The 19193-nt window shown below is 36.9% G+C and overlaps 2 protein-coding genes across 2 annotated transcripts in view; one reads left to right on the forward strand and one right to left on the reverse strand.

Annotated features, from left to right (window-relative positions):
* LOC137273918 (ankyrin repeat and LEM domain-containing protein 2-like) overlaps positions 1 to 17489 on the reverse strand; it is a 73833-nt gene extending 56344 nt beyond the window's left edge. The window contains exons 1-5 of the mRNA XM_067806825.1: positions 16955 to 17489; positions 15128 to 15270; positions 14174 to 14368; positions 9608 to 9802; positions 3880 to 4002 (exon numbers count right to left, since the gene is read on the reverse strand). Of these exons, the coding sequence (XP_067662926.1) occupies positions 3880 to 4002; positions 9608 to 9802; positions 14174 to 14368; positions 15128 to 15270; positions 16955 to 17294 (996 nt within the window). The 5' untranslated portion in view covers positions 17295 to 17489. The remainder of the gene's footprint in view (positions 1 to 3879; positions 4003 to 9607; positions 9803 to 14173; positions 14369 to 15127; positions 15271 to 16954) is intronic.
* Positions 1 to 19193, forward strand: part of LOC137273920 (phosphatidylinositol 3,4,5-trisphosphate 3-phosphatase TPTE2-like) — a 58176-nt gene that overhangs the window by 22061 nt on the left and 16922 nt on the right. The window lies entirely within an intron of this gene.

Here is a 19193-nt window from a genome sequence, read left to right on the forward strand (position 1 = left end):
GATAGGATCCAGATATTTTGACCGGACTTGGCGTATTCCAGTGGTTATCAATCCAGCAACTGTCCACGGCTACTAGTATGGCCATGAAAATGGAACGTATGTGTTATCTATAGATACAGCAAGTTAATCTGTTATTGATTAACACTTCGAGATAAATCTATATGTTTTGTGTTTGTAAATGAGTTGCCATCAATCAAACACTGGAAGTAATAAGGACAAAGAATGATCCCTTTGGAGTTAAATATTTGTAAGAAAGAAGCCAGGTACATAAGTTCTGTGAAGGAGAAATAGCTAATTTATATGTCTGTACTTTGAAACCTATTTAAGTGTGTTGTTTAATGGCATCTCAGCAATACCTTAGTGGTATGACAGCTGCTGAAAATATAAGACTATACTCTGGAATATCTTTCTTTTCTTATGACAGATGTTAACATCCTCTAATTGCTTGTTTTATGTGTATCTTTTCTAAATGTGAGTGAGTTAAATGTTCAAGCCACGCTGCACAATATTCAAGCTTTATGGCAGTTGTATGTAAATGATTGAGTCTGGACCAGCAAATCCAGTGATCTACAGCATGAACATCTATCTAGGAATAGATGACAGGTGTCAACCAAATCAGTGAGTCTGACCAACCAGTTCCCAAGTCCTTTTATATAGTGCCATCTCCATACACTATGTGTTTGCTCATAGCATTACAAACATGCCGTAATGTTAACTTAAACTCTGTCAGCCTGACCACCTGATCCCGTTAGTCTCTAACATTATTTGAGAAGCTAAGAACAGATATGACTACAGATTATCAGACATTTAAAGCTTATCCTCTGCTGTGTGATGTTATATTCAAACTCTATCAAGGCTGCCTGAACATTATCTATTACTACTAGATTAGTGAACCTAGTGATTGACAGCATGAACATTATCATGTGACATCATAAATAACATGGACATGATTTTCGAGTTAATGTCAGTGACAAGCAAACAAATGTCTGTTAGGTTCTCAAGCATTAGATTGCTACAAAAAGCACTTATCTTAACCAGAATTTCTTTCTTAAATTGTCAGCATTCCCATAATTTTCTATGAAGTGCCTCACATGAAAATTCACAATTCCTGCCCCATGGTTGCAAGTCACCTAGTAAACTATCTTCTAGAAGTAAGGCCACAGAAGGTCTATGGAATCGCTTGTATGAATTTATGCAATGTAATTCTTGTGGATCTAAAATGGCAATTGCCTCTAGTGCTCATCACAGGACAATTTGCACAGACAGGTCTCCAAGACTCTTGCTGCAATAAGATCGTAGTCAGAGATGGGGAAGATTTGTAAGGATGGAAAGTCCTCCCACTTAATCGTGCAGACGTTGTTGTGCCGTTGTGGTCTGCATGTTTCATTATGCAAGGGCAATTTTCGCAGTAGTTGTGTTGTGCATGAATCATTTGGAGCACAATTTCAATACACACTGAACACAAAATTGGTTATATTACAAGGAATCGTGTTGTTTTATGTGTCTGTACAAACCTCCAACATGGTCTCATAGCTCTGCACACCACTGTCTCGCAGAGATTATAGCAGACATTCAGTGATTTGTTCTCGTGTAATATCACCTCACGAACAGCTTTGTATTTCATCTAAACTGGATATAGTGATACCATTTGCTTTTGTTACTTCAAAGAAATTGTTCCCTTGTAATATGATCGAACAAATGGCTTTGTGTAACATTGAAAGCAGATTTAGTGTTGATATTTGCTTTCATTATTTTGATAATGGCGAATGACGATGATTGATTGTGAAGCAAGTTTGTTAGTAAGAGCACTTTGTACTACAGATATCCAAAACATTTGATGTTTGGGTTTTTTTTCATAAAAGGATAAACCTAAGAAATGTTTTTCATGGGCAACTGGTTAAATTGGGGTGGGAAACCAAGAGGGTCGATTGACCCACCAGGTTTTTTAAGTGGGCCTGAGTGAGTGAGTGAGTGAGTGAGTGAGTGAGTGAGTGAGTGAGTGAGTGAGTGAGTGAGTGAGTGAGTGAGTGAGTGAGTGAGTGAGTGAGTGCAATATTGCTCCTCTGTCTACAATTTCTCCACATTATCAAACAGTTGACACAACTGTCACCATCAAGAGACTCAGAGCCCATTCTCCAGTGTGATAACTGAATGCTATATCAAAGAGCTGCCCCTCTTTTTGGGTCAATAAAATAATTCAAATTCAAAATTTAATCAGTTCTCACTTTATTGATGTTGTTTCCTGCAAATGTATCCTTTGCTTCAGTTTCTATCTCAATTCACACACAACTGACACCTCAATTGACAAACAAGGTCCATTACAGTCACGGTAATAAAATTTAACATGGTAAACAAAGTTAGCAGACAATAGCTGACAGGTTAGGTGAGTAAGTTAGTTCTTAACAAAGTTTTCCATGGTATTTTTGTCACATAACGTCATGTCACTTTGGAGGAAAGTGATGTTGATCATTGTAGGTTACAAGTTCAGACTAACTTATCGCACCAATGTGTCCATCTATAAAGTGACGACCTATGAAGCTCTCAGTTCAAATTTGTCTTTAACAACCCATTCTTGTTGTAAGAGGGGACAAACAAGATTGGCTGGTCAAGCTCGCTGACTTGTTTGACACATGTCACTGTATCCCAATTGTGTGGATTGATGCTCATGATGTTGATCACTGGATTGTCTGGGTTTGGACTTGAGTATTTACAGACCTTTGCTACATAGCTGGAATATCGATGAGTGTGGCATTTAACAACAAACAAACAAAACAAAAATGAAAACACCAATCGTAATAATCTGGGATTATAAATTTGGTTAAGTTAAGAACTTTGTTATCTTATTGTTAAATCTGTCCCAAGTTTGTCAACATTTGTCTATAACCAAATTCAATTTTCTTAAAGCCAAAGTCAGATTCATGTGAGTACAATCAAAGAAAACAATAAGCATGGAAACACAACTGGCAAAATTAGCCATGAAGTTTGAATAAAATGATAACTAACAGCTTTTTGGTAAGTTTGCAGACATTTCAAACCAAATTTCCAGTTTGACCATTTGAACCTCTGTGTCAAGTGTCTAATAAACAATACAGGTGTGGTACACTTATATATGCACTTAACTGGACACACAAAATGTGATTACAGATTCAAGAAAAAATAACTGGGTTTTGCTTCATGTTTAATCTCTATGGTTTAAAAGTATCAGTTTCAAAATGATACAGAAACATGCATAATGTTTCATTAATAATATACAGATTTTGAATTCTTCCAGATTTCTAGAACACCTTTGTCTCATCTATTCCATTTTCTTCCTCTCACCGCCTTCTAACTTTTTGATAATACTAATAGTTCACTTTTTTATGTGCATTTTCAGGATGAATATCTTGCTCAAAGTGCTGTTATTATTAAACCAAATAAGTCAAACTGCCCGTGAGGCACTACAAGGTTCATAGTCACATGACTTATACCACCAGGTACCCATTTTCTGCTGGGTGAACAGAGGCAATTTTGAACAAACTGACCTGCCTAAGGTCAGATCACGTCTGTCACATGTGCTTCGTTGTGGGGCAAGACTGACATCATTGAAACACTCAGGAGGCAAGCAACAACGGTCACTCATTCATGGACTCTCCATGTTCAAAGTTGCATAACTTCAACAGATTTGTGACCTGAGCTCTATGGACATGACCACTTGGTATATGGTAATTCAAAGAAGGAACTAGACATGATATGACATGCTTGTGGCGTGACAAGCATATGACACCGAATGTAATTACCTCAATACTGGCAGACTAACCCACAGATATAGATCACAAGAAAGCATTGTCAGTCAAACAACAGGAGTCCTTAATGAGTAATGATAGAATACAAGTGTCTTACCTCTTCTGGAGTCTCTCCGTACTTGTTCTTAAGATGTCTGTCGAGACCTGGGTACCCCAGTAAGACTTCAATCACATCTGGGAAACCATACTTGCTGGCAAAGTGCAATGGCGACTCCCCACTCTGTCGAGGGATAAACAGCACAGTTATGTTTTCATAAATCAGTGAGACAATGGCCACAGAAATGGTGATTTAACAGTGAAATGAATAATTATATGATCTGAGGATTGTTAAGGGAACATGAACACCGATTTTGATGTTTTGATCATGTTTTCTTCCTGAGCTTTGTCGGTAGTTTCATGTGTCTTGTCCTAGCTTAGTCTGATTGTTCTAGCTTAGTCAGATGGTTCCTTAGTCTCCTCTTTGCTCAGTCTGATGTTCTATTTGTCTCTCTTAGTTCAGACCTATTCTATTCTATTCTATTCGTTTAGCCTTAGTCAAGACTGACATGCTTAGACTATATGCTTAGCTTCCGTTAATACTGAAGTTCTATTTGTCTAGTCTTGTTGAAGTCTGAGACTTCAATTGTTTAGTCTTAACTCTGAAGTTTCCGCAGTCAACAGTGTTCGACAAGTCTAGTCTAAATTTCGTCTGATGTTTCGATAGTTGAATCATAGTTTTGTCTGAAAACTTCAGTCCCAAGTTCAATTTGTTGAGGGTTAAGTTTGGTGTTTGATTTGTCTAAAGACTAAAATATCTCAGGCCTAGTCTTGATTAGTCAGATGTCTAAGCTACACTTTAGTTCCTGAGGCAGACAGACTGCTATGCCAGCTTCAGTTATTCTCTATTCAAATAAAATATAAGTTCTAGATTTTCAGATAAATATAGTTTATCAAAAAACTCAATACATAATGTATATCTTATGCACCGAGGCTGATGCAGAGGGGAGAGTGTTATTCCACAGTAACAATGCATAGGAATGATATTCATTCTTTATGCCTAATGTTCGTCTACATGTATCACAGACCCTAAATTATCCACATTTTAACTGTTACTGTTCAAACAAAGAAATCCAAAAGAATTTGATGACTTCTGCCGATTGTCTTTGACCAGCTTGAACCAAGACACTGATGGCTTCATTGACAGGTTCCAAATATATTAGGAATATTTTAGTAAGAGTTTAGTTTTATGTCGCTTTCAGCAATATTCCTGGTACATGGTAGCACTCAGGAATTAATCGAGGCTAGACCAGACAATCCTGTGCTTAACATCACGAGAATCGTTCTACACAAATGGGATATGGTGACATGTGTCAACGATCCCGAACTTCCTGATCCTGTTAGTCGCCTCTTACAATAAACATGGGTTGCTAAAGACCCGCTCTAACCTGGATCTTCACAGGTCTATTTCAGGACGAATCTGCTCAGTGGGGCTCTTGGAATAAATACTGCTGTGTAGGCTGTAGACTCCAGTGTGACTCCAATATTTCCAATTTTAAAAGCAAAATAATTCTTATTTCTGAAACCAATTGTTCAAGTGTGTACATTAGCAGACTATATAAAAGTTTGAGTCTTAATAGTTATAGATTTATCAAGGAATGGGCTAAATATAAATTTCAATATCTTTTGAAAAATAAAAGGGATGAGAGTTAATTATGTGTGACCTTCCAGACTGTGCCAACAACCTCAGATGGTGCTGATGAATGCTCTTTATGTCAGCCTCTGGGTGACAGACCTGGCTGTTGTGAGAAAGAGTCATCTTAAGACTTCGATCACAATAGGTGGTTGTCACTCCCATAGCTTGCTTAGAAATGCTGTCTGACAAATAGTTTTTGATACATATGTAAAAGAGTTGTCACACAAATAGTGTCCCAATGAACTGTCATACAAATAGTATTTGATATTCTGTTTAAACAACTCTCATACAGAAGCTTCCGTTGGTCACTAGGAACTGGTGTCACACAAGTAGTACTTGATACAACTTTGGAAGTGTTGTCATACAAGTACTATTTGATACAACTTGAAAGTGTTGTCATACAACAGTAAATAATATCCCCTTAAAAGTGGTTTCATACAAGCAGTGATTGGTATCCCTTGAGAGCAGTGTCGAACAAATAGTAATTAATATCCTCTTGAAACTGCTGTCATACATATCGAAATTGATACTTGTTTGAAACTTTCGTGATACATATCTGACCAGTAATAGATACTCCCTAGCATGTAAAACCTTGCATCCACGTCAAGGCATTTGATTTCAACGCTGTTCAACAAACCCCTAGACTTATTTAATGTTTAATTGCTGATCTGCAGGATAAACTGATCTAGCTGGTGCTGTGGTATAGAATGCAGTAGAACACAGACAAGGCATCGGTTTGACATATTCATCATGTTAATGTGACAGCATACTGAAGGTCTTCCAGCCTTTGGGTAGGACACCATAACCATCTTCAGCGTACCCAAAGATTGTTTGACCTTAATGCAGGAAAATATCAGCCTCTGGCCCAAAGGCACTGTCTCTGCAGAGTCAAAGACAGCCGCAAGCCTTGCTAATGATCGGACTATGTGTCATTTGGGGAGAATTGAAAATATTATAGTTCTTCTCTGGGGTATATATAACATCCTTGTAGGTAAATATGATGTATTTGGCATCTGAAACTAACTCTCAATACCCAAATGTTATATACTGATATGTATAAATTTCTGCACAGACATGATGTGATGTTTCATTCTGCCATCTGTTTGAGCAATGAACATGATGTATCTAGGTCTTACCTTGGGTATATTATAGGTTGTTCAATGGAATGAAATGGGTGGGTTGATGTACCCTCTATGTAAGATAAACAAACATAGAGGGTACATCAACCCATGTTGACACAGGTTCAATATACCATGTGGTTGATATCTGAAGCCAATTTTTCATTCCCCCGCCATGGTCATGCTGGAATGTTGCTAAAAAAGGCTAAGCTCACTCTCTTGCCTACTCAAAACTGCCTTCTCCTTCTGGTAAAAAATTGCTGTTTTTGAGGCAATGATACATAAACATATGAGCAAGAGATTTTATAATTACACTTCAGTGATTTCAACATTTCTTAACATTTGTTGTTGAGCATAGTGATGGAAGTGCTACAAGAACGTTTCCAAAGATAGAAATGATATATTTTCTCTTCCATTTCATGTTTCTTAAAAAAAAAGATAATCACTGCAAATTACACAGAAAGCAGTAAACATATTTTCAAGTATTTGGTTTCAAGAGCGTGGGCTTAAAGCAACAACAGTACCAAGGTCATATAATGTAAGCTGCATCACTTCTTGCAGGCTTAATGCCATTCTTTGTGCCCTTTAGCACAAAAGCCAAGTTCTTATGTCTTGAGTGTTATACATTCAATTTGAATGTATGAATAATACTTAACCTTTTCCCCCATCAAATGTCTCGGGCACCACAGCAGTGTCTGGCTTACTGCTCAGATTATTTCAGGAACAGTCAACAATGTATTTCATTTGGAGGAGCTTTTTCTGGGAATACTGGTTTCTATATAACACTTCAGAGTGCTTGAGGTTTCCATACAAGTTGTTTTGGAGAACCCTAATTGTAACTGACTGAAAAAGGTATTAAACTACATTTTTTGTCTGTATTTGACCAAGGACAGACTAGCGATGGTGTTTTTATTTCAATTAAATGGCAGAAGTTGTTTTTATTAAAGTTAAATGGAATAAGTACAAGCTTTAAATCCACATAATCTTATATGATTTCAGAAGTTTTTACATCATCAAAAATTCACAAATTATTCACAAGAACTTTTCTTGATACAAAATATTGCATTCCATACATATACAAACAGGGTGGTGTGGTAGCATTGTGGTTAAGATGTTCACTCATGACACAGAAGACACGGGTTCGATTCCCCACTTGGGTAAAGTGGGTGAAGCCCACATCTGGTATCCATTACTATGTTATTGCTGGAAGATTGCTAAAAGTGGTGGAGAAACTAAACTCACTCAAATATATAACATGAGAATGGGAACATTGAAGATCTTGAGGGATGCAGAAAAATAGTGCATGTCTTGCGTATTGCCATAAAATTGGTAGTGTAGCTCACTTAGATTTGTAGCTAAAGATTAAATGGATCGTTAACATTGTAGATCTTGTGGGATGCAGAAAATAGTGCATGTCTTGCGGATTGCAATAAAATAGGTACTGTAGCTCACTTATATTTGTAGCTAAAGATTGAATGGATCGTTAACATTGTAGATCTTGTGGGATGCAGAAAAATAGTGCATGTCTTGCGTATTGCCATAAAATAGGTACTGTAGCTCACTTAGATTTGTAGCTAAAGATTAAATGGATCGTTAACATTGCAGATCTTGAGGGATGCAGAAAAATAGTGCATGTCTTGCGTACTGCCATAAAATAGGTACTGTAGCTCACTTAGATTTGTAGCTAAAGACTAAATGGATCGTTAACATTGCAGATTTTGTGGGATGCAGGAAAAAGTTCATGTTTTGCATATTGCCATAAAATAGGTAGTGTAGCTCACTTAGATTTGTAGCTAAAGATTAAATGGATCGTTATCATTGCAGATTTTGTGGGATGCAGAAAAATAGTGCATGTCTTTTGTACTGCCATAAAATAGGTACTGTAGCTCACTTAGATTTGTAGCTAAAGATTAAATGGATCGTTAACATTGCAGATCTTGTGGGATGCAGGAAAAAAGTGCATGTCTTGCGTATTTCCATAAAATAGGTACTGTAGCTCACTTAGATTTGAAGCTAAAGACCAAATGGATCGTTAACATTGCAGATCATGTGGGATGCAGAAAAATAGTGCTGCCATAAAATAGGTACTGTAGCTCACTTAGATATGTTGTAACAGTCAAATGTCAACTAAGGGAAACATTAAATGTTAATGTCACCAAACAGTTTTGGATACATTCTGAAGAGTAAGAGTTATTATATTAACACTAAAATCTAAGAATCTCAACAAAATAACATTTCAATGAGAGGATAAACTTAATGTATCAAGTGCTCACACCTCTAAGGGAAATCCTTTCAGAGAATTCAAGAGCACGACTATAATGTAGAATGTTTACTAACTGAACATATGTTATAACCCGCTACTTACCACCAGATTTTCTTTCATTGTGGATATGAAAGACTGGAGAATGGTCATAAAATGGATGTTTTCAAAATATCTCTTGGAATCGCTATGAAGAATATCAGACTTGCATGTGGTCAGTGTGCAATGTCAAATCATTAAATGTGAAAAAAGAATGGAACTTAGCCCATTGAGCCCCACTACTAACTACACATTTGAAGATCATTACATTAAGAACACAAATGGTTGAATTATCCTTATACGATTTCAGCTTTTTATTGCCACTGAAGTGCATAAGCTCAAAACCATTATGGAAAATAGATGTCAGATGTTTTCCTTTCTGTTAGCTGAACTTGGAATAACTGATTAATATAAACTCAGCCTTTTTTCTGGAACACTGAGAGACAATCAACTCAACCCTGTGTCTGGAGCACTTAGCAACTCACCCATTTGTCTGGAACACTGAATATACAACCAACCCAGCCATTTATCGAGACACTGAGATACTACCAACTCACCCACTTGTCTTGAACACTGAGACACCACCAACTCACCCATTTTTCTGGAACACTGAGATACTACGAACTCACCCATTTGTCGAGACACTGAGATACTACCAACTCATCATTTTGTCTGGAACACTGAATATACAATCAACTCACCCATTTATCAAAGTTCTGAGATAAAATCAACTCACCCCTTTGTCTGGAGTATTGAGGTACAAGTCGACCAGGAAGTCAATCCGACGTGTCTGTGTTTCTGCATTGTCGTTGGTACCTGCATACAGCTGTTTGGTAAACTCTTGGTCTAGCAGAGTCTCAAGGACCAGCTTGGCCATGTCGGGTTTGTTCTTGTGAGCTGCCACGTGGAGAGCATTGTAACGGAGACCTTCCTGCAAGGGACATAACTCCATAAATACCACAGATCTTTTGAATACTAGAAGATTACAAATGGAGACCCTTGTGCAAGGGACATAAATCTGTACGTCAAACAGCATACTTAAAGATTACAATTGGAGAGTTTTGGGCAATGGACATAACTCTATATATATATGAAACAGCATACTTGAAGACTACAATTGGAGACCTTCCTGCAAGGGACACAACTCATTCCATCCTGCATGCCAGGAAGTACAAATTATATGTGACAAGCAGGTTGCAGATCCATGTGTCAATAAAGAAACTTATGAACCAGCTTGATTGTTAATGACAATTAATGTGTTATGAATAATTGGCAGATATCATGGCTTTTGTTGCTCATCTTAAATAAATTTCACAAAAATTCATGTCAGAATTGTAACCAGTGTTTAATCTACACAGGACAGACGAACAGTGATCAATCATATACAACTATAATCATTAACCCTTGCAACAAGTTATTACAAATAAGTTGCACATCCAGTAGGAGGAAACTCCACATATGTGCCAGAAAATCAATACGTAATACATATGCATACAAATCAGTGTTCAACACACTGGTGTGATGGTCTGGGTCTAAACTAACTCCTGTGCCAGTGAAAAAACATAAGTGGTGATTGAGTTTATTTCAGAGACAACCAAAGTAAGACAGGTTCTATGTCATTTGAAGTCAGCAATGACAAAACTATTCAACATACTGGTCTGATGGTCTGCATCTAATATAACTCCTCAGGGACCAGTGAAATGACATAAATGGTGATTGAGTGTTACTTCAGGGACAACCAAAGTAAGACAGGTTGTATGTCATTTGAAGTCAGCAATGACAAAACTATTCAACATACTGGTCTGATGGTCTGCATCTAATATAACTCCTCAGGGACCAGTGAAATGACATAAATGGTGATTGAGTGTTACTTCAGGGACAACCAAAGTAAGACAGGTTGTATGTCATCTGAAGTCAGCAATAACAGAACTATTCAGCTTTAATGAAATTACGTATAAGCTGAATATGCAGAAATTAAGTGAAGTAATATCATTTTAAACCCTTTTTGGTCAGCAGCAACAGGGCCAAAAGACATCCATCACATTCAGTAGGAAATTGTTTTGGTTGACCAATGCCACACCAGGTTAATTCTAGGTGGGCCCCTTTTAGATTTGGGTGTTTGAAGTTTTTAGCAAAATGAATGTAATGAATTTTTATGTTAATAAACTGTTACAATAAGCTCATAATTTTTTCCTGAGATATGATCATTCAAGTTTAAACCAAAAATTACTAAAAGAAAGATTTTAGAAACACCTAAGCTTTCACTGGCTGAACTTATTATAACAACCAAATAGGCATATTACTGCACGTGGATTAAAACTGGTTGACATCATCATGATAATAGTTTTTGGCACGATTGCAGCAAACGATAATATTTATAGCCTCACATTTTCTTAGGCTGCACCTGCAGTTTTGGGATGCACTTTACAAATATTTCGTGTCCACAGGACAAAACTCAGATTTCTGTCAGAAGCAATTTATATTTTGATGCGGAAATGCTGCAGAAATGCATCCAAGGTGTAACCCTGCTGTACATTTTTAAATGTGGTGGTTCTATTGACCACTGATCAATTTTGGTCAGCATCAGATGGACCGTGTACAGCGTATGACAATTAGTCTTTAACTCATAGTTAAAGTGGTTAAAGCAGGTCCTTTAAACATTTATTGCCATGCTATAATTGTGATGCAGGGATACGAATGTCAAACAGCTAGTTATACTTCATTGTTACAGAATTCTTTACATCCAGGACGTTTTTGTATTTTACAACCTTTGAGAAAGTGACAAATGATGCCAGTTATCTCCCCTTATTGGCTGCGGGCTTGACATTCAGCAGCCCACCTCTCTTTTTCAACACCCACGCTAATCAGTTTGAGATTCTTTGAGCAATTTTAACACTATTAATTATTCATATACCCACAGTATGAGCAGAATTACTGTAGGCCATGTCCAATCTCAAAGAACATCACCAATAACGAAACAAGGACAACAACAATAATAATAATAATAATAATAATAATAATAATGTTCACTTAAAACATCATAATATTTGGTCAAAAATTGTGAGCCTGTTTCAGACATGGCAGAGATGTCTCAGAAAACGAATCTTTATTGGCTTTTAAAATTTTTAGATATGTGATGTTGAAACACAATTCTTTGAAATAATTGTGAATAAAGGACATGTCATCATGGAAACGTGAACCCATAAATATTATTGGAACTACTCCACTTCTGAATCACTAATGTACAAATATATTTTGATAATATTGTATCTAAAGTTAATTTTTCTGCACATACTTTATCAATAAATTCTTTCAACCACTTTTGCAAAACTACCCAGTTCACACAGAAACTAAAAAGGTTATTATTTCTTTTGTATGCAGATGAAACAATGATGTTTCAAAATAAATAGTGGACAGCAAAAACACCCAGACAACTAATAAACTGAAATACAATAACAAACGAGGGATTGTCTGTCAGCATTCTCTAAATATTTTGTGCAATAGCAGGAAGAAAAGAACAGAATTATATTTTTAAGTTATAATTGAAATTCTTCAAAATACATATGTCCTTCAATATCTTGAAATCCATTCTTTAAGATTTTTGATAAATTGAACAGAGTAAAGGGATTAGAAATACATGTATATAACGACAGAGAAAAGCACATTCATATATGTGTGCATAGGATTCGTGAGTTATGTCCAAATAATCCGACCCGTGAAGGTCCGGGGGTAGAATAGGCCTTCAGCTACCCATGCTTTCCATAAAAGGCGAATATGCTTGTCATAAGAGGCGACCAACGGGATTGAGTGGTCAGGCTTGCTGACTTTTTGACATATGTCACTGGTTCCCAATTGCGCAGATTGATGCTCATGTTGTTGGTCACTGGATTGTCTGGTCCAAACTCGATTATTTACAGACTGCCGCCATATAGCTGGAATATTGCGGAGTGCGGCGTAAAACTAAACTCACTCACTCACTCCAAAAAATCCAGCACATCAAATTTAATGGTGTACATGTCAGATGGATGACAGTATTGATAATAATCAACTGTCTTTCCAAAAGGACATGATAATAAAAAATAGGGAATATATTGGTTACATTGTCGTTTATAAAACACACTGTTTCTCTATGATCAACAAGAGCACACTAATTGGGTAGCATCTGACAGACATTAGCTTTTTAAAAATAGCCCCAAAGGCCCAGATAAGCTGCATATCTGGGCAAAAATCGCAGAGAAAGTTTCCAATGACACATTAAAAAATCATTATTGTGTACCAATTACGCATTTAAAAAGTTAGATAAACAAAAAGTTTAAATCATATGCATACGGAAAATATTTATAAAAATCGCTTGCGTAACGAAAAAGACATTGTTAATCAAGCTGTACTGTTAGCATAGGAATAGGGTTGTACTGTCAGTACAGGACGAGTGATGTTTTTCAAATAATTTCCACAATATTCAAGTTGGTTTTGATTAGGTATACCATAAGGCAGTACATACATGCTTAGTAAACTTACTCAATGTTACTTACTTATGTTATGGTAAATATGAACAGAACAGGACATCTGGTCATTTCATAGATACGTTCAGTCAGACTTGTTCAAATTCAGTGTTCTCTCTTTCAAAGAAACTATCAAGTTATTCCTTCTTTGAAAAAAGTTCTGTAAGGTACCATTCTTAATAATAATGCAGCACTAACATTTTCTCAAATTTCACTTGCAAGATTCATATGAAGTTCATATGAACTCTTGAGTGAGACAAGAAGATAGATAAGATATCATGAGAACAGAAGAATTTGTGAGTTTTGTGATTTAAACACTGTAGCAAATAAATATTATTCCTTACTAACAGGACTGTGGTATGTTGCTTTCTGAAAATGCCTCATTAATAAATATCATGTTATTCCAGTATGGAGAATTTAACTCCATTAATGTCAAGAAAAGGTGCATAATGAAAAAGAATCTGTCAGTATATATTACAAGCTATGGCCCAAGGAAGTAAAGAATATGATCCTTCAGCATTTCTCATGAAACCAGGACAGTAGGGTAGCCTAGTGGTTGAAGTGTTCGCTCGTACCCCCGAAGACCCAAGTTTGATTCCCTACATGGGTACAATGTGTGAAGTCCATTTCTAGTGTCCCCCGAAGTGATATTGCTGGAATATTGCTGATACTAAAGTGGTGTAAAACTAAACTCACTCAATCTTATCAAACTATGACATAACATGCCCCACAGATCTGTGGACATCTGCATGAACACTGGTTGACCTTTATCCACATTTACAATAACTTAAAGAACTCACATGCAGAATGACAGGGGTGTCTCCACTACTGACAAGGTAGCGAGGGTTACTCCACACCATCGATAGAAACTGGTTCTTGTCTCCTCTCTCAATTGCCTTTCGTAACTCTGTCAAGTCCTGGGTCTTTGGACCTTTGAAGTTGCTCTTTTCAGATGTGACTCCTGTCGTGGCATGCTCTAAGTTGCCATTGCTTGGCTGAAGGAAAAAAACAAGCAAAAATAAACATGAAAGATGTGTAGGGATGGTTTCTAAAATGTATCTGTGATAAACTGACAGTCACTCCAGAAACCCATGTTTAATATGCATATAGGTATGAGACTAGAGGAAAGACAAGGTTAGGACTAATGTTGGTTTATGTGCTGGCCTACTGAAATACCATGTGGCAATTTTAGCTTGGACATTTATCTCTGCTACGTTCCACTGGCAGAGAACAAACCAGTCCTTGTTAATGTTATATCCTCTCATAACCAATTACATGGCAGGGAAACAACTAGTAACATCTGCTGTGACACTGTTAGGTGTAAAACTCCATAAACAAACTCTCCTAAGGCTAAATAAAAAAAAAAGAAATGTTTCTTGGGCATTGGCGAGTCACTTTTAATTGTGCGCATGACAATTTTTTGTTGCCATTTTAAAAAAATAATTTTGACTTTTCCGTGTCCCAATCACCCATTTGTCCACTATGAGATGGTGTGTTGCTTGCAAGAGTGAGAACGCCTGAAACTACAACTCATTAACACATGCTAAACCTTTCAAGCTGTATTTCTGAGAGAAAGAAAAATTAAAATATGTGTTTCTCTCTCGTTACTTATTGTATCAAACATCAGAAGAAAGGTTCTACAACCCTCCTCACTTTTGAAAAAAATGTGCGCAAGAAACACTTAATCTTGTTTATGCAGCCTAAACAGAGAAGATGAAGGTTTGTTATAGTTTTGCTGATTAAACCAATCTTACCTTTGAAATAATTGGAGAAGAATAACTTGGATTACGAGCATATTCTACTGCCTCTGCTCTGTTGCGAAACACCTTGAATCTTGATCCTGGGTGCTTCTTCATAACAGAGAAGGCGGCCATCTTGTCTGTGTACACATACTCGCCTGGAATAGCAGAAGCAATATCATCACTCACAGGATAGTGATGATCCAATTACTGATAACATACATGTGTATTGGAAAAAAGTTCTAGCTGCATAAATGACAAGACATTAACAAACCTGAAACTGAATGACCTGGAGACGAATAAGACATAATGTTGAGAATGACGTCATAGGGGTTGAACGACAACAAATTTACAATCCGTCTACTCGATTCCCTCAATACCCAACCGATAAGGACCATGTATATTAATATTTTATAAGACCTGGCATAAAATATTGAGATACATGCACAAAAACAATCTGTTCCTGACACAAGAAGCTGATACAATTTTCATTTTGAAGTTATTGTCAGTAAACAAAGTATCATGTGACAAACCAGTGAGTGAGTGAGTGAGTGAGTGAGTGAGTGAGTGAGTGAGAGTGAGTTTAGCTTAACGCTGCATTCAGCAATATTCCAGCTATATGGCAGCGGTCTGTAAATAATTGAGTTTGGACCAGACAATCCAGTGATCAACAACATGAGCATCAGTCTGCACAATTGGGAATCAATGACATGTGTCAACCAAGTCAGCGAGCCTGACCACCCGATCACTTTAGTCGCCTGTTACAACAAGTATAGTCGCCTTTCATGGCAAGCATGGGTAGCTGAGGACCTATTCTACCCCAGGGCCTTCACGGGTCTGACAAACCAGAATCATGTAGTCCTGTAGGTACGTACCCATGTAATGCTTAAATGTCAACTTGTTGTAGTATGCATCATAGCCCCACATAAAGAACAAAACTGTTTCCTCCTTACGTGATTTTTCAAAGATTGATAACAACAGAATAAAATATGCCATAATCATTATGATCCCATACTGAACATATGTAATCAAAATACTGTTTGGTAAATGCTATCTTTAATCACGAATGCCATGACGTTGTCAGTGAATCTGACTCCAGAAAAGAAGCATAGAATGGCAACAAAATATATTCATGGTTTGTTTCTGACATGAAAAGATCTTCTGCATCATTATCACCTTGTAAAAAACTTTCAGGCATTCAGAATGACAATCACTCAATGTCAATGATAACAAAATCACGTCAGTGCAAATGCAATAAATTATTCATAAACATTAAAAATAATTCATTAAGTTCAACCGAGAAAGAAATTTATGAACAGAACATTAACTGTCAGCTTCAAAATGTAAAACCTACAGCTTCATAAACACCTAACAGTAAACATAAAATGATAAATAGATTCTCCAAGAAAAATCCACAAGATGGGGGAGGGGTTGGCTTATAGCAGGTAACTGGCATTTTGGGGTTTGCATAATAATGCCGTATGAAATATAAATGTTCACTTGCTTGCATCAGCACACAAGAACTTGAAGAAGTGTGTATGGATCCATGCACACTGATCGATTTTATTTGTACATTCACACATTTTGAACTTAATCAATACATGATTTACACACTAAAAGTAACAAACAAAAGTGAAAAAAAGATTCATTTAAATGAAAATGACCACATTGCATGTTTGTCTTTGTTTAAGTCACTTTATGGGGTAGCTAGCTGTACAGAGTGAGCTTGATTCATGGCACATTCGTGTGCAATTGGTGTTATCATTTCTGCAACTCTTGACAACTGAATGAAAGTGGGTGTTGCCTTTCGTGACTGAAAATAGTAATTAAATTAGTTCTCACCTTCGGTGTTCTTGTCACCTGAGTCTAGAGACACTGCATAAAAAACTGACCCATTGCTGTCGGCGTTGCCTGCTTTAGAATCCTGAGCACGTTGGACATTTTCCGTCAATTTGCTTTTCACTGACGCATTCGTATCCGAGTGATCGCTCGCTTGTTTCGTCTCTGTCGCTTCTGGGGGTTTGTCTCCATACTTATCCGTATACAAATACTTTGCTAACCTCTTCTGAAAAAGTAACTTCGTTGTGGGAGTGATAGGACCAACCGACTGCCCATACGATGTAAGTTTCTCTCTCAAATCTGAAACAGAAAGTTCCTTCACTGAAGATAGCACCTCGTCCATGTCTGTTCTGCCGTTAGTTAGGCGTGTCTTCGTTTGCCACTTATTGATCACATGAGCTGTTGCTTTGAGCACTGTAAATGTGTTAGAATATCGCAGTCAGTCGGTATAAGTTGGCTTGCAAACGTAAATATTTTGGTTTGAAATTCCCACATGTCGATATCGCAATGGTCGCGCGTCATTTCCTTGTGTGGAAGTAACGTTGGATGTGATTGGACATTTCCAATTTAGGTCATGGACTAGCTAGTAGACAACTAATATCATATTCGCCAAAGCACGTTGTTAATGGCTTTGCAACTACAAAACATATTGGTGTATGCTAGGGTTGAACCGAAGGCATTATAACATGAAAATCCTTTTCACTCAAATCTGATTTGAAATGATAATTGCATTTATATTTCCAGGGACCATACCATATCATACTTACACCAATCATGTCACGATTGCCTCAAATATGCTTTATGGAACAATGCTTTATTTTCTGTTTCAAAGAAATATGCTTTCGGCTGAATACTGCAATACTCACACGATAATTATTTTTATAAGATGACAATAATACATGCACATCCATATAAAACCAAAAATATTTGAAAAAAAAAAACAATGAGGAAAAAAAACAACAAACATAAAGACAAAAAATATAATAAAAACAAAGTCAAAAACACACAACCGTGAGAAAAACAAAGCCAATTATTTTCTGGGACAGTTAAAAATGCTACTAGACAATGCTATAATATGATCTTGTCTGTGGAGCCTGCGTAACAGGAAGCCTGGGATGTACGTTACAGCATGGTAATGTGTGCCTCACAGTGGATCTTCCTGGTAGGGGGTAATCGCTGAGTCTTGACCTGCTGACCATACCACATAACTCTCACAATATACGTAGAGGCACCTGCAAACATGCTGTCCAGCTCGGGGGATCAGAAATCGTCTTCATGGTGTTACTTGGATAAAATACCTGAAGGTAATGTGTGTTGATCTTACAAAGAATACGGGACTATGTGAGTTGTTCTGAATGCACATATCTTGTGTGTTGTGACAAGTATAAAGAATTCTGGGCGTCGGTCAATATTGTGTTTCCTTATTTTTTGCGCGTGCTAAGAGCAAGAGGAAAAATGAACCGATACGAATAGTTTTTTTAAATATATATTTTGTATAACGTTAAAGTCCATCCCATTTACATACATGCTCACAACTCTTTGTTTTTCCCTCGATCACTGGGTGCCAGTCCGAATGGCTCATCATATATTTCAGTCTCAACTCCCTAGGGAGCCTACAACTCATGCAGCCACTATAGGCGCTGATGCCTATTTTTCACTTTTATTTCGTGCTTTTTTTTGTAATAGTAAATAGTTAACAATTTAAGTCAACAGGATCAGCTTTTGTTACAAGTGGCTGAATTAAACATTGTCCACATTAGCAAGTAGTTACTGAAAATCGTATTAATGTACTCGGGTATTGTTTCTTGGAATACATCTTCAAGAAATGAAATACCCGAATTTCTGTCTCAGTTTGGAACCGAAAACAATGCCACACACATCAAGACGCGTACGTTTTCTTATGATGTGAGATATCTAAGAGATATATTTCATATGTGATGATGTCTACTATTTTGTAACATATGTTGTTACTGAGATTGTATTTTATTGGTAAAGTACAGATTCTAGTACTTTTGCTGAGTAGAATCCCATTTGGGATTCGAACCCGGAGTCAGGCACCTAGCTAATCGCCAGCACACTGTTTTGTTTCTATTTTTCCTTCAAACGGCGAGGCTAGGAAATTGAATATGTTTCTATAAATGTGCATCATTTAATCAAAAGTAGTTTACAGGGAAACCGAGAAAAAAACCTGTCAAACTGAACACATTTGCTACTTTCACCGGTGATGTATTAATAACATAAG

Source organism: Haliotis asinina, chromosome 2 (assembly GCF_037392515.1).
Source record: "Haliotis asinina isolate JCU_RB_2024 chromosome 2, JCU_Hal_asi_v2, whole genome shotgun sequence".
In the NCBI taxonomy this organism is placed as follows: Eukaryota; Metazoa; Mollusca; class Gastropoda; order Lepetellida; family Haliotidae; genus Haliotis; species Haliotis asinina.